The sequence below is a fragment of the Callospermophilus lateralis genome, chromosome 1, assembly GCF_048772815.1.
Source record: "Callospermophilus lateralis isolate mCalLat2 chromosome 1, mCalLat2.hap1, whole genome shotgun sequence".
Lineage (NCBI taxonomy): Eukaryota > Metazoa > Chordata > Mammalia > Rodentia > Sciuridae > Callospermophilus > Callospermophilus lateralis.
Genome location: NC_135305.1, coordinates 12,305,231 through 12,318,162, shown reverse-complemented (window position 1 = coordinate 12,318,162; position 12,932 = coordinate 12,305,231). Strand labels below are relative to the sequence as shown.

Sequence of the window (12,932 nt, the reverse complement as noted above, 5' to 3'; positions counted from 1 at the left end):
ACCTGCTCATGATTACATTTGTAAAGACTCTGAAAAATTTTAAATTCTCAGATTTAGATTCTGCTTAAGAAAATAAATGTAAATTTTAAAAGCAAAATGCCACAAACAAAAACTCAGCACAATAAAAAAAAATCATCATAAAACACTTTAAATGAAAATGACTGTTCACTGCTTGGGGTTCATTTAACTGCCCAGGAAGTGTTTGTGGTTTAGGATTAGTGCAAAAAGAGCTTTCAGGGCAAATGTGTAATTCAGTGTTGCAGTCCCAGTGCTTTTCATGGAGTTATATGACATGGGAGACAGTTAAAAAATTGTTGCTAAGTGAATTGAGGGATAACTGCACATCTTTCTCATAGTAGGAACCATTGAAGGGGTAGGAGGTGGATGGAAAAGATATGAGTTTTCCATATTGAGAAGTTAGTGGTTGTTTAAACCACAGAGTTATAAGCCCATACTTTGCCTCATTTCTCCAAGTTTCATTGGGAAACAGCCAAATATCAGCCAGAGGAACCACGACAAGGAAGAAGCAGCCTGTGTTCCATGGAAATTTGCATTTTCACAGAGTGTGGTACCTTCTTCCCTTCACTCAGGAACACAGTGTCACTACAGTTGGTCCCTGTGTTGGACAAACAATTCCTCCTGGAGGGAGACTGGAAATGGAAAGACATGCAGAATAACTGTTCTGCATTCTAGTCCCTCTTTGTGGGGCTCTGTTCATGGAACTGGCAGGCATGGTGCTGGCTAGGAGATGGGGACACCATTAAAACGCCCTCATCCTTTTTTTTTTTTTTAACTTGATCCTAAGTCTTCTATGTTGCTACAACAGATCTAGAACAATGTCTACTCACTTAGTTTTCTGTGAAATATTAAAACTATTTGCACTAATCTGGGTGTTGACTGTTGATTTTTTTTTAACTCTTTGATGTTCAATCCTATGAAGAATACAGTCTTGAATTACTCCATCCCTCTGGTTAATGTAGATGGTCCAACATCTGGTACCCAGCACCTCCACTGCATTCCTGATGCTCTCCTCAATCCCTCTGGGACCACTTGTCAGACTACAGGATGTATGGAAGATAGTCATTCTAATAAGTCACAGTCATCATCAGAATTATGTCTCCTGCACGTACAGAGATTTCTAGTTTTCAAAGAACTTTCATATATTTATGCTCACATTTTTTTGTGATCCATATTTTTAATAGGAGAAGAAAGAGGAGGTTAAAGGAATTAAATGATGACCCTGTGAATCCATAGCCTGTGATTATAACAAGACTCAAAACCTGGTCTTCTGCCTCCAGCTAAGGATGAAGAAGATAGGATTGTAAGTTACAATGGTAACTATGGCAAAGGTCCCTAGACTTGGAATCATTTTTACACCTGGTCTTCTTTTGTGACCTTCAATGGGAGTCTTCACCCCATTTAAAGTTTGGGGCCTCATTTCTTTCACTTGTGAAATTATCTTTAATTTACCTCTTGCAGTCTAAAATCTGAGATTCTAACTGGGTGCAGTGGCGCATGCTTGTAATCCCAGTGGCTCGGGAGGCTGAGGCAGGAAGATTGTGAGTTCAAAATCAGCCTCATTTAGTGAAGCTCCAATCAACTTAGTGAGACCCTGTCTCTAAATATAAAAGCAGCTGGGATGTGGCTCAGTGGTTGAGGGCCCCTGGGTTTAATACTTGGTACCAAATAAATAAATAAATAGATAAATACTGAGATTCTAAGACAATCCTATGCATTATAACTGCCAGTTTTCACATTTTACAGATGTTCACAATGAGGCACAGAAGGGTGACTGGCATATCCAAGAACTCACAGTTGGGGGTGCGGCTTGGGCTGAAGCCTGTCTAGTCTCCTGGGTTAGGGCTGTCCCTGCCACATCCCACTGGTTTTATAACTGTCTCAGTAAGGGCTCCTCCCTGAGATGCCATTTTAAAATATAAAGAACTGAAAAACATTTTTTTGCTTTGTTTTATGTAATTGTCTTCATTGTTCTATTTTATGATGGAGGATTCTCAGGCAATAAAGATTCTCGTTAATTTCTGAGTAGAAGTTTTGCTCAGTTTTCTCTCTGTTTCTCTATCCAAGGGGTAATCTTGGAGCATCTTGCTCAGTTTTCTCTCTGTTTCTCTATCCAAGGGGTAATCTTGGAGCACCTAGTTCATGCGTTGTTGTGAGAAGTAAACACTACTGAGGGCATTTGTAGCCTTGCTTGGAACGGAGCGACCCCACCTCCATGGATATGACCATGGTGTCCTCTGACCCTCAGTAGGAAATGAGCCTATGCATTCCATTACTGAGCAGCCAGCAAGTGTGTGGTCATGTCTCAGGTGTTAGCTTAGGTAAATATAGCCTGTGTAAGGGACACCAATGCAAAGGCCTGACATATTATCTGTGCCGATGTTGACAGTAGGCAGGGAAAGGCAGGAGAGCAGGCAAATTCATAGGCAGGCAGTCAGACTCTAGAAATTTAGCCTTGACCACATTTGCATCTAGTCTGGAGAGAAGAACCCCTCTCTTCTCCCCCATCAGAGAGCCTGCATCCTCTACTCTGGTCTAACCTCTGCACTGGAGGAGCTGGAGATACAAACATACCCTAGACAACCTTCCAACCAACAGAAATAACCCTTGAAATCTTGGGACCCATCTTGTCCACAGGAGAAATGACTGGAGATCAAATGGTTCCAAAGGGTATGGTGACCAATAGGGAAGTCATCATCATCGTTATTATTTTCTTCCTTCTGCGCCTGGTGGTGGTGATGGGCAACGGCTTCATCACTGCACTACTGGGAATCAGTTGGTTGCTATGGAGAACACGGTTGCCTTAAGATAGGTTATTGGTCAGCCTAGGGGCCTCCAGCTCAGTCTCTTCTATTGTGTGAAGATTGCAACCTTTACCCATCCTGCCTTCCTCTGGCTAAAGTGCAAGGTGCCTGGGTGGGTACCATGGATGCTGTTCAGCTCTCTGGGACTCTCCGGCTTGAGCAGCTTTCTATTTTTCATAGGCAACTGAGAAATAAATGATAACAATTTAAAGAGCAAGTGGCAGTCTTGGAGCATCTCTGGGAAGAGCATAAGAAGCTCATATGAGAAATTCTACTTCATCTCCATAAAAATGGCTACTTGGACAATCACTACTGCTATCTTTCTGGTTATCTTTTACACCTAGTCTTCTTTTGTGACCTTCAAGGGGAGTCTTCACCCCATTTAAAGTTGGGGGCCTCATTTCTTTCACCTGTGAAATTATCTTTCATTTCCATGGTTTGCTTCTGACGTCCCTGGGAAGACACACGAGGAGGACCCTGTTGGCCCTGTCAGGATTTCAAGATGTCTGAGCCCAGGCTCACATCAAAGCTCTCCTTGCTCTCCTTTCCTTTGCCCTTCTCTTCATCTCCTGCTTCCTGTCCCTGGTGCTCAGTTCGGCTGGTAGTTTTCCATTTCAGGAACTGAGGTACTGGGTCTGGCCGGTGGTGACGTCTCTGTGGGGGGCAGTCCACCCATCATTCTGCTCTTCGCAACCCCAGGCTGAGAGCTGCCCTACAGACGGGCTGTTCCTTGAGGTGGAGGGGGGAGCATCCTGAGTCGCACTACAGTTAATGAAGAAAGACCTCCAAGTCATGGGCAGCAGGGCAGAAGGCATGGGCGCAACAGGACACAGCTTCTTTCTTTGCCACATGTAATCTTTTCTCCCTCTTTGCTATACTTAGTGCTGAGAAGAAGAACCTCAAGGACACAGGATTTGAGGTGAGGTCAAAGACCTGATTTATGAGCTGGTCTCAATGATAAACACCATGTTCTCTGTGGGACTTGATATGTTCAGGGGACAAAGAAACTTGTACTTTTCCTGTGACCAGTCCCTTGGTATTTAAAATTCTTCTTCTGGGAACTGAATTCAAGGATCCGGACACCTGATGGGATATTTTGTGTGTCTAATCAAACTGGAGAAGATCTTTGGAGCTTCCAGTTCCTGCTGGCTGCATCTTGTGAATGGGCTTTCCCTGCTCAACACTTCTCCTGTTCTGCTGCCGCAGGGGGAAGATCTCCTTCCCAGCATGGACGAGTTCCCGGTGTCTGAGCTCTCCACAGAGCATGGTGTCGCTTGTGCATGTGTGTGGTGTGCGCTGTCTTGAATGTGGATGTTCTCAGATGAACTTCTAGGATCCTTCTGAAAGCCAGAAGTCTAAGATTTATATATTGTCGATGTCCTCTACAATGGCTTGCTTTGTTAGTCAGCTCTGTAAGTGTTACGGTCCATGGGCCCAATGTAACTTCTTTTATGTTCATATTGGAACAACTGAAATTTCTTCTACAGACAAATTTCCTCTATCTCTGTCTGAGACTTAAGATTTAAGAATAAAAAGATTCTTCAACTCCATCCATTTACATGCAAGTGCCATGATTTTATTCTCTATTATTGCTGAGTAATACTCCATTGTGTATATATACCACATTTTCTTTATCCACTCATCTACTGAAGGACATCCAGGTTGGTTCCACAGTTTAGCTATTGTGAATTGTGTTGCTATAAACATTGATGTGGCTGTGTCCCTGTAGTATGCTATTTTTAAGTTCTTTGGGTATACATCGAGGAGTGGGATAGCTGGATGGAGTTGGAGAATATAATGCTAAGTGAAGTTAGCCAGTCCCAAAAAACCAATTGCCAAATGTTTTCTCTGATATAAGGAGGCTGATTCACACTGGGATTGAGAGAGGGAGCAAGGAAGGATTCGACAAATTCTAGATAGGACAAAGGGTAGGAGGGGAAGGGAGGAGGCAAGGGGGGGGGATAGGAAAGATGGTGGAATGAAATGGACATTATTACCCTAAGTACACATCTGAAGACACGAATGGTGTGAATATACTTTGAATGCAACCAGAGATGTGAAAAAATTGTGCTCTATATGTGTAACATGACCTCTTGATTCCATGAGCTGTAATGCATTCTGCTGTCATATATAACAAATTAGGGGAAAAACAAGAATGAAAATAGTCTTGATTTGGTGGAAAAAGCATAGATTGCTTTTCTGCTTCTTGCATCTCTTCTCAAACCTCCCTTAAACTCAGTTATCCCTTGAACATCCAACCCAACGTCTCTCAACTCCCCTCTAGTCCTTCAGCATCTCTAAGCATTATTTTCTGTTTCTTAACACTTCCCCCAACTTCTCTGCAATGGAAGGAAGATCTCTGCTTTTGGTTTTTCAGGGCTAATATATGTGCTTCTGGCCCGGCTCCCTCTCTATGCCCCCAGCTCAGTCAAGGACTTCCACTTCTGCATGAAGCTTCAAACTTTCCCTCTTTATTGCCCTTCTCTTCTGTAACAAACATTTCTCTAAAATATCCTTCATGAAAAAAAAATCCCTTCATCTGACCTACTCCCTCTAGGGATCATCCCACCAACCTGTCCCTTGCTGAGAGTCCTCCATGACCCCTTGATTCCATGACTATCCTCTTCCGCTCCCCTGTTCTGCTGAAATGTGGATGTATGTAATTTCCTAATAATTTAAGTGATATCACCCCCATCCTCATCTTCCTGTATCTTTGTGATATCTACCTGTCTTGATTGAAAAGAATTTCTCAAAAACTGATTTCATTTTTTTTCTTTTTTTTTACGAAAGTTCTACCTGATCATTGTAAGATTTTTTAAAAAGGGATGTAAGCATCACCAGTCACGGCCCACCCCCATGTCTCCCGAGCAGCTTTCTCCTTTTGGTTTCCTGGTGCTGTACTCGCCTCCACACTGCTCCTTTTGTGTCTCCCTCATCACCTGCTCACTCTACCGCCCCTTGGCTCTTCCCGTAGCCAGCCTGTTCTTCCTTTGACATTTTTCCCCATCGCTTTCCTTTGTGAGTGCTTCTACTTACAAAGCTTTAGTCATGTCCTTCAGGTGGATAGTTACTGAAGCCTTGACTTTTCACTAAGTGCTAATATTTTATATTTTCTTCTACTTACTAGACAAGAGCACGTGATAGTCTCATGAACACTTCAAACTTAGCAGGCTCAGAACATACTTCCTCCTCTTCCTCCTCCTCCTCTTCCTCTCCCAGTCTCTTCATAGGATCCTCCACTCTTCGTCTGAATCTGTTACTTAAGTGGAGAAAGTCAGGCTTAGAATCTTGAGTTGATATTCACTTCCAACTCTGTTGAGCCGGGGTGACTTTTCAGTAGCCTGCCTTCAGTTTTTGCCTCCGCCATGTCTCTTCTGCTATTAGCTATTCCCTTCTGCTGTGGCTCCCTTTTTAGATTAAACAACACTCCTTTCTCATCTGGACTTTAGGTTTCTTCTTCATTGCTTGCTCTATGACACTTTTTCTCCAAATAAAAATTACAGCTATGATTTAGATATGTGGTTTGCCCCTCAGAGGCTCACGTGCTAGAAGCTTGGTCCCCAGGGCAATGGCATCCAGAGGTGGTGGATCTGTAAGAGGCAGGGCCTAGTGGAAGGTGATCAGGTCATAGACGCACCACTCTTGAAAAGGACTAATGTAATTTTCTCAGGATTAGTTTAGTTCTCACGGGAGCATGTGGCTTTAAAGTCAGGCTGCCCATGTGCTTGGTCCTCTTTGCCTGTGGCCCGTTTCCTTTTTAGCTTCTCCGCCATGTTGAGATGCAACCAGAGGCCCTCACCCAACGTTGATGCCATGCTGTGGGGACATTCCAGTCATTAGATTTGTAAGTCAAATAAACCCCTTTTCTTTATAATACCAAGTGTCAAGTATTTTGTTATAGGAATACAGATGACTAAGATAATTACCATTATTAGATTAATCTCCTGAAGGTATAACGTGTGATCATTTCAGCTATACCCTAATCACCTCTCAATAACCACTAAATGAGACTCAGGGCTATAAACTGGGCATTCAAGGACATCTACAACCTGGCAACAATTCTATCCTTCACTGTTTCCATTTTAGTAGAATCCTACATTTTGGTGAATTTGGATTATCATTATCACAAACATACCTGGAGCTTCCTCCTTGGCACTGTGAAAAGTGGTCTCTTATCCCCAGATGTACCTGTCAAAATTCTATTTAGCTTTTCTTTCTATTGAACTTCAAAAATTCACATGGTAACTCTGCAGTGAAGCATTTTTGGATGTTCCTTGAGCTTTGATCCCTCCCATCTTTGAGGCCATATAAGATGGTATTTCTCAGTGGTGACCTGAATTCTGCATGATGGTGCTGCTATCTGCACTCTTGTCTTCTCCTCCCTAGGAGATGTTAAACTTCTTAAACACAAGGGTTGACTCCTACTCTTCTATGCATCTTCTGCTGCATTTCTAGGTACTTGCTGCATTAAGCAGAATAGCTCTGTTGCACCTGGAATCCAGCTGTAAGCGCATATACTTTTGTCTGTACATTTATCTCTGACTTCCTGCTACTTTTGCTTGCCCATTTAAGCCACAATCCCTTCACTGAGTACTTGGCTTATTTTCTGGGAGTCAAACTTACATTCAGTTTGTATTTGACTTATGCACAATGGAGAAATAATAAATGTGGGAGTGAGCGTGAGTGCCCAATTTTGTGGTGTTTTTGGCTTCCTTCTTTCTTATACATTTGCACGTTGCTAAGCAACTGTGAATGACAGGCTATTAGGTCCTTCATATCAAACTCTACGTGAGGTGCCAGTTCTCCTCTTTGTTGCTGGCTCAGTCTCTCTTTCCAAAGCCCCACATAAGCTACACTTTGTTCCTTCTGCTTCTCACATCATTAGCCCAGGATCTGAAATGACCTCCCACATGGACAAGTTCTGTTGGAGCTTGAACATACAGTAAAAAATAAAAGAGAAACAAGGTTTATTATATTTTTAAAATACCTGGTTGTTATTGTTATTATTATTATTATTAATTCTTGCTCATAGTCCAGCTTCATTAAAAAGTAATGATGATGATATTAATACTCATTTACTGAATGCCTGTTTTGTGTGAGGGATGAGGCTAGAACATTGATTAACTTACGTCTTTTATATGCTTAATTCTTAAAATATCACGGCAAAGTGGAAACTGGGAGACAGGTTTACTGAGGTCAGGGATAGTAAGTGATAGAACTGAAATAATTTAGTGTTATAGTATTTAAAAGTGTGGTGTTGATGTAGATAGGAGGACAGTAGGATTCAATAAAAGGAGTGAAATAAATAAGCATGTCCTTAGAGAATCCAGATGGTAGGTACTTAAATAGGTCCTACACATGGAAGAAAATACAGAAAGCCAACTATGGGAGAAGTGCAAATTAAAACAAGTTTTTGTGACAAAAATCAGTAGTTTCTCATAATCACATAAGAGCAAGAATAAAGTTGAAAGAGGGATTCTGAAAGCTTTCTTTTCTTTCTTTCTTTCTTTCTTTCTTTTTTTTTTTTTTTAGTACCTGGGATTGAACCCAGGGATGCTTTCTAATGAGCCACATCCTCAGCCCTTTTTATTTTAATTTGAGACAGGGTCTCACTAAGTTACTTAGATCCTTGCTGAATTGCTGAGGCTAGCTTTGAACTTGGGATTCTCTTGCCTCAGCCTCCTGAGCCGCTGGGATTAAGGCATGTGCCACCATGCCTGGCAGAAAGCTTTATTTTCAATGACACTGAGAAAATCCACACATTTCAAATGATGTGAAATCACTGGCAATCACAAATAGAATCAGGAAGATTCAAGAAAGAAATCGGAAAGAAGTATAAAGAGAAATGAGAGCCCTAGCAAGAATCACTTTCTATAGGAAAGAGACTCATCTAGAAATGCACCTCCCTGCCCTCAGTGTGCATGCAGCAGTATCTGTTGCAGTGTGACAAGTTACTGCAACATTTGGTGGCTGGAAACACTGCTAACTCAGTTTCTGTGGATCAGGCTTCAGGTGTGTCTCCACAGGGTCTTTCTCTCTCTGAGTTCTGACAAGGTTGCAATCATCTCAAGCCTCAACTGGGAAGGAGCAAATTCCCAGCTCATTCACACTGTTCCTCAAGCTTGCTAGACAGAGGCATTGGCTCCTTAGGAATCAGGGGCTGAGCCCTCCTTCATTCCTTGCCATGTGACTGTCTCCTCAGAGCACTGGACTTCAACAGGGTGAACAAATGTGAGAGCAACAGACAGTGCTAACAAGATAGAAGTCACAGACATTTAATTTGTTGGCAGTGCTGGGGATTGAACCCAGGTCCTCATGCCTGACAGGTAAGTGCTCTGCTCCTGAGCTACCACTCTAGCCCCAGTTACACCCTTTTCCACCCTAGTCAATAGTGTTTCTTCATCATTGATCATTGGTAGCAAGTAATACAGGTGTGTTCTAGCGAAGTGGGGACTAAAAAGATTATGTAAAATTCTGATTATAAAGGTAAGCACTAGAATGAAAATATTTATGTTCCTTACAATTGATAAAACCACAAACAAAAGTAAAGAGATATAAGCATAATAAAAACCCTTAAAAAAAAAAACCCAACCCAACCCACTGACCTTTAAGAATGAAACAAAATATAAAACAACATGTCAGAAGTAAGACCAAATATAATAGAATTATATTTAAATAAAAATGGGCTTTATGCTTTAAAGAGACCAGTCTTCAGATCTACTCAAAAAGAAAAAGAAAAATATAAGAGATATAAGTAAAACACAGTGTTATAGAAAGTTTGATAATAAAAGAATGGAAAACAATTTATGTTGGGTAAGTGTAAACCAAGAAATTCCCACCTAAAATTATTAAATAAAATAATGAGATAAATTTTTGATATTGAGGTAAAAAAGGAAAATTAAGATAGAATTGATAATGAATGCCTATATGCCAAATACACTAGCAACTATTATATTCTAGCAGTAATTATAAAGCAGAAATCACAGAAAAAAGGAAAGCATATAGTAGAAACAGTAAAAGAAAAAGCACATACCGGAAGAAATGCTAAAAACAAAGGTCTTTAACTATATTACCAAGCAGACAAAAATAAAAAACAATCAAAGAAGTCGGTTTTTACTGATAGAGTCAGGAAATTGGGCTTCTTTTCAAAAACCAATGGTGTATAGTCATGAAAACTGATAAAATTACATAAAATAGACCTGACAGCTCAATTTCACTTATACATTTAAAATCCTAAATAAAATAAAATAAAAATCCAGCAGTGCATAAAACATTATCTCTACACCACAGTGAATCCCACCGTCATGGACATCCATAAAAATGGGGTCCTAAGTAGAATAAGATTTATTCTATGCTTGTGCAAATTATATCAAAATGAATTCTGTCATGTATAACTAGAAAGAACCAATTAAAAAAATGATCTCCTTGCCAAGTAGAGGTGTCATCTAGGAATTTAAAGATAATTTGATATTAGCAAATTCATTAGTATCATTTGTCATATTAATAAATCTTAAGGAAAATTCAGGTAATCATCTCCAAAAAATACTAAAAAGCAACTGAAAAAAATTAATAGTAATTTTTGATGAAATAGTAATATAAATATTCAATAGCATGGACAAACAGAACTGTATTAGCCCAACATCTGCAGCATATTTGATGAATCTAGAAGCACTCTTACAAAATTCAAGAATGTCAAAAGAACATTATCACTACTGTTTGCATTTTAATGATTAAGAACACCCAATGTAATTAAGAGAAAGAATATTAGGCAGGTGAAAATATATGCTTATGTACATGGAAAATCCAAATAATCATCCTTATAAAAGCTACTGTAGAACAATAAGAATCAGTAAGATGATAATTAATACATTGAAGTCAATATTGTCTAACATATATAAGTAACCACCATTTGAAATATAGAATGGAAGAAGAAGAGATTCCTTTTTTTTTATACCAGGGATTGAACCAAGGGGCACTTAACATCTGAGCCACATCCTTAGTCCTTTATTTTTATTTTGAGACAGGGTCTTCTTAAGTTGTGTGGGGCCTTGCTAAGTTGCAGAGGCTGGCTTTGAATTTTCAATAGTCTTGCCTCAGCCTCCTGAGCCTCTGGAATCTAACATATCTTAAAATACAGCAAGAGCCTCAAAATTTAAAAAAAATATTTGTGAATATAAACCCAGATTGTCCAGACATGGGATCCATATGCATATGGTAATTTAGTATGAATTTAGAATAGATAAAGTAAATCAGAGGAAAATCTAATAATTGATGCTGATAGTAGAACAGTCATCTGAAAAAAATGTTTCCATATTTCAAATCATAAACAAGTATTAAATTCAAACATACCAAATATTTTAATATTAGAAATAAAACATGAAGGTTAGAGAAAAAACGGAGGATGGGAATTCTTTTAGAACCTTGGGTGTGTTAACGGTTTGGATGTGAGGTGTCCCCTAAAAGCTCATGTGTGAGACAATGCAAGAAGATTTGGAGGGGAAAAGATTGGGCTATGAGATTCTTTTTTTGGGGGAGGGCCTGTACTCAGCCATTGAGTCACATCCCCAGCCCTATTTTGTATTTTACTTAGACGCAGGGTCTCACTGAGTTGCTTAACCCTTGTTTTTGCCGAAACTGCCTTTGAACGTGTGATCCTCCTGCCTCAGCCTCCCAGAACCACAGGGATTCAGGTATGTGCCACCAGCCCTGCCGGTTGTGGGAGCCTTAATCCAATCAGTGAATTAACTGAGTGGTAACTGAAGGCAGGTAGGCTGTGGCTAGAGGAGGTGGGCATTGGGGGCTTTGGGTATATATTTTGTATCTGGTGAGTGGAGTCTCTTTACTCCTTACTCTTTACTCCTGTGAGCTGCTTCCCTCCACCACAGTCTTCTGTCATAATGTTATGCCTCACTTCAAGCCCTGAGGAAGAGAACCTGCTGTCTATGGACTGAGATCTTAGAAACTGGAAGCCCTTAAATAAATGTTCCTCCTCCCTAATTGTTCTGGTCAGGTCTTTTAGTGACAGCAACTAAGTAGCTGACTAAGACTATGTGAAAAAATTTTAAATCCACAAAAGAGATCAATTAAAAATTAAAAAATTCGCATGGCAAAATTTTGGAAAAAATTAAAAATGAAATAACAAGTTGAAAAAATTTTTATAACCTTATTATAATAAAAGTTTATACTTCAACACATATAAAGCACTTTAAAACAACAGGAAAAATCAACAAAAATTAAAAGAGAATATGCAAATAATATAAATATGTAATTGATAGAAAAAGAAATATAAATGGCTTCTTAAACACAGGAAAGATAATTTAACCCAATTTATTATACGGGGCATGCAAATTAAAACTCTGCTGAGACACCATTTCTAAACTATCCATTTGGCAAAACTCCTGAACTTTGAGTACATGCTCTTTCACCAAGTCATGGGGAAACCTGCTCTTACCCATTGCTGATTGAGGTATAAATTAGCACAGTATGTATGGAGGGTAATTGGACAGTATCAGGTTTACTAACACATGCACCCTTTGAATCAGCAATACTCCCTGGGATCTCGGTGTACAGCACACCTCCTTGAGGGTCACAATGTGTGCCTCACCCTCTTGGACCTGCTGAGACTTGAATCAGGTTACAGGTCCAAAAGCAACGCAAGGAGGTAGAGACAGATCATTATCAGGATCCGCAGTGTCTTTGGCTTGAAGTGAGTTCATCCCAGGCTCTGCCGAGGTGATCAATCTCCTCAAATAAGGAAGGAAGAGCTGCCGTAGAAGTGAAGACTGGGCAGAACTTGAGGGTTCATGTTTCCACCTCCACTGAAATCTACCCAGGTGTCTCCAGCTCTGTTTTCTGGGACCCACTCCTTCTGACTAATGCCCTAACTCTTTCAACAGATCCTGAAAGGTTGGGAGTTCAAGTGACACTGTAATTCAGCCACCTACACCATAGATTTGTGTTTTATTTCCCAGAAATCTCAGACTTACAACCATAGGTGAAAAGACAGTTTCTATGACAGTCATAGTAGGTCCTTTACCTGGAGTTGTGCTGGACATTCCAAGCCAGGCACTCACTATTTATTGTCTCTCGGCTACTTTCTCTAGCAGAGAA

General features: G+C 40.2%; 1 protein-coding gene across 1 annotated transcript; it reads left to right on the top strand.

Moving 5' to 3' along the window:
- Window positions 1-2,660: 2,660 nt before the first annotated feature.
- On the top strand, window positions 2,661-3,578 carry Tas2r60 (taste 2 receptor member 60). The gene is given in 4 exon segments (XM_076853014.2): window positions 2,661-2,853; window positions 2,856-3,158; window positions 3,259-3,455; window positions 3,522-3,578. Coding segments are annotated over 4 exon segments (750 nt in total).
- Window positions 3,579-12,932: the final 9,354 nt, after the last annotated feature.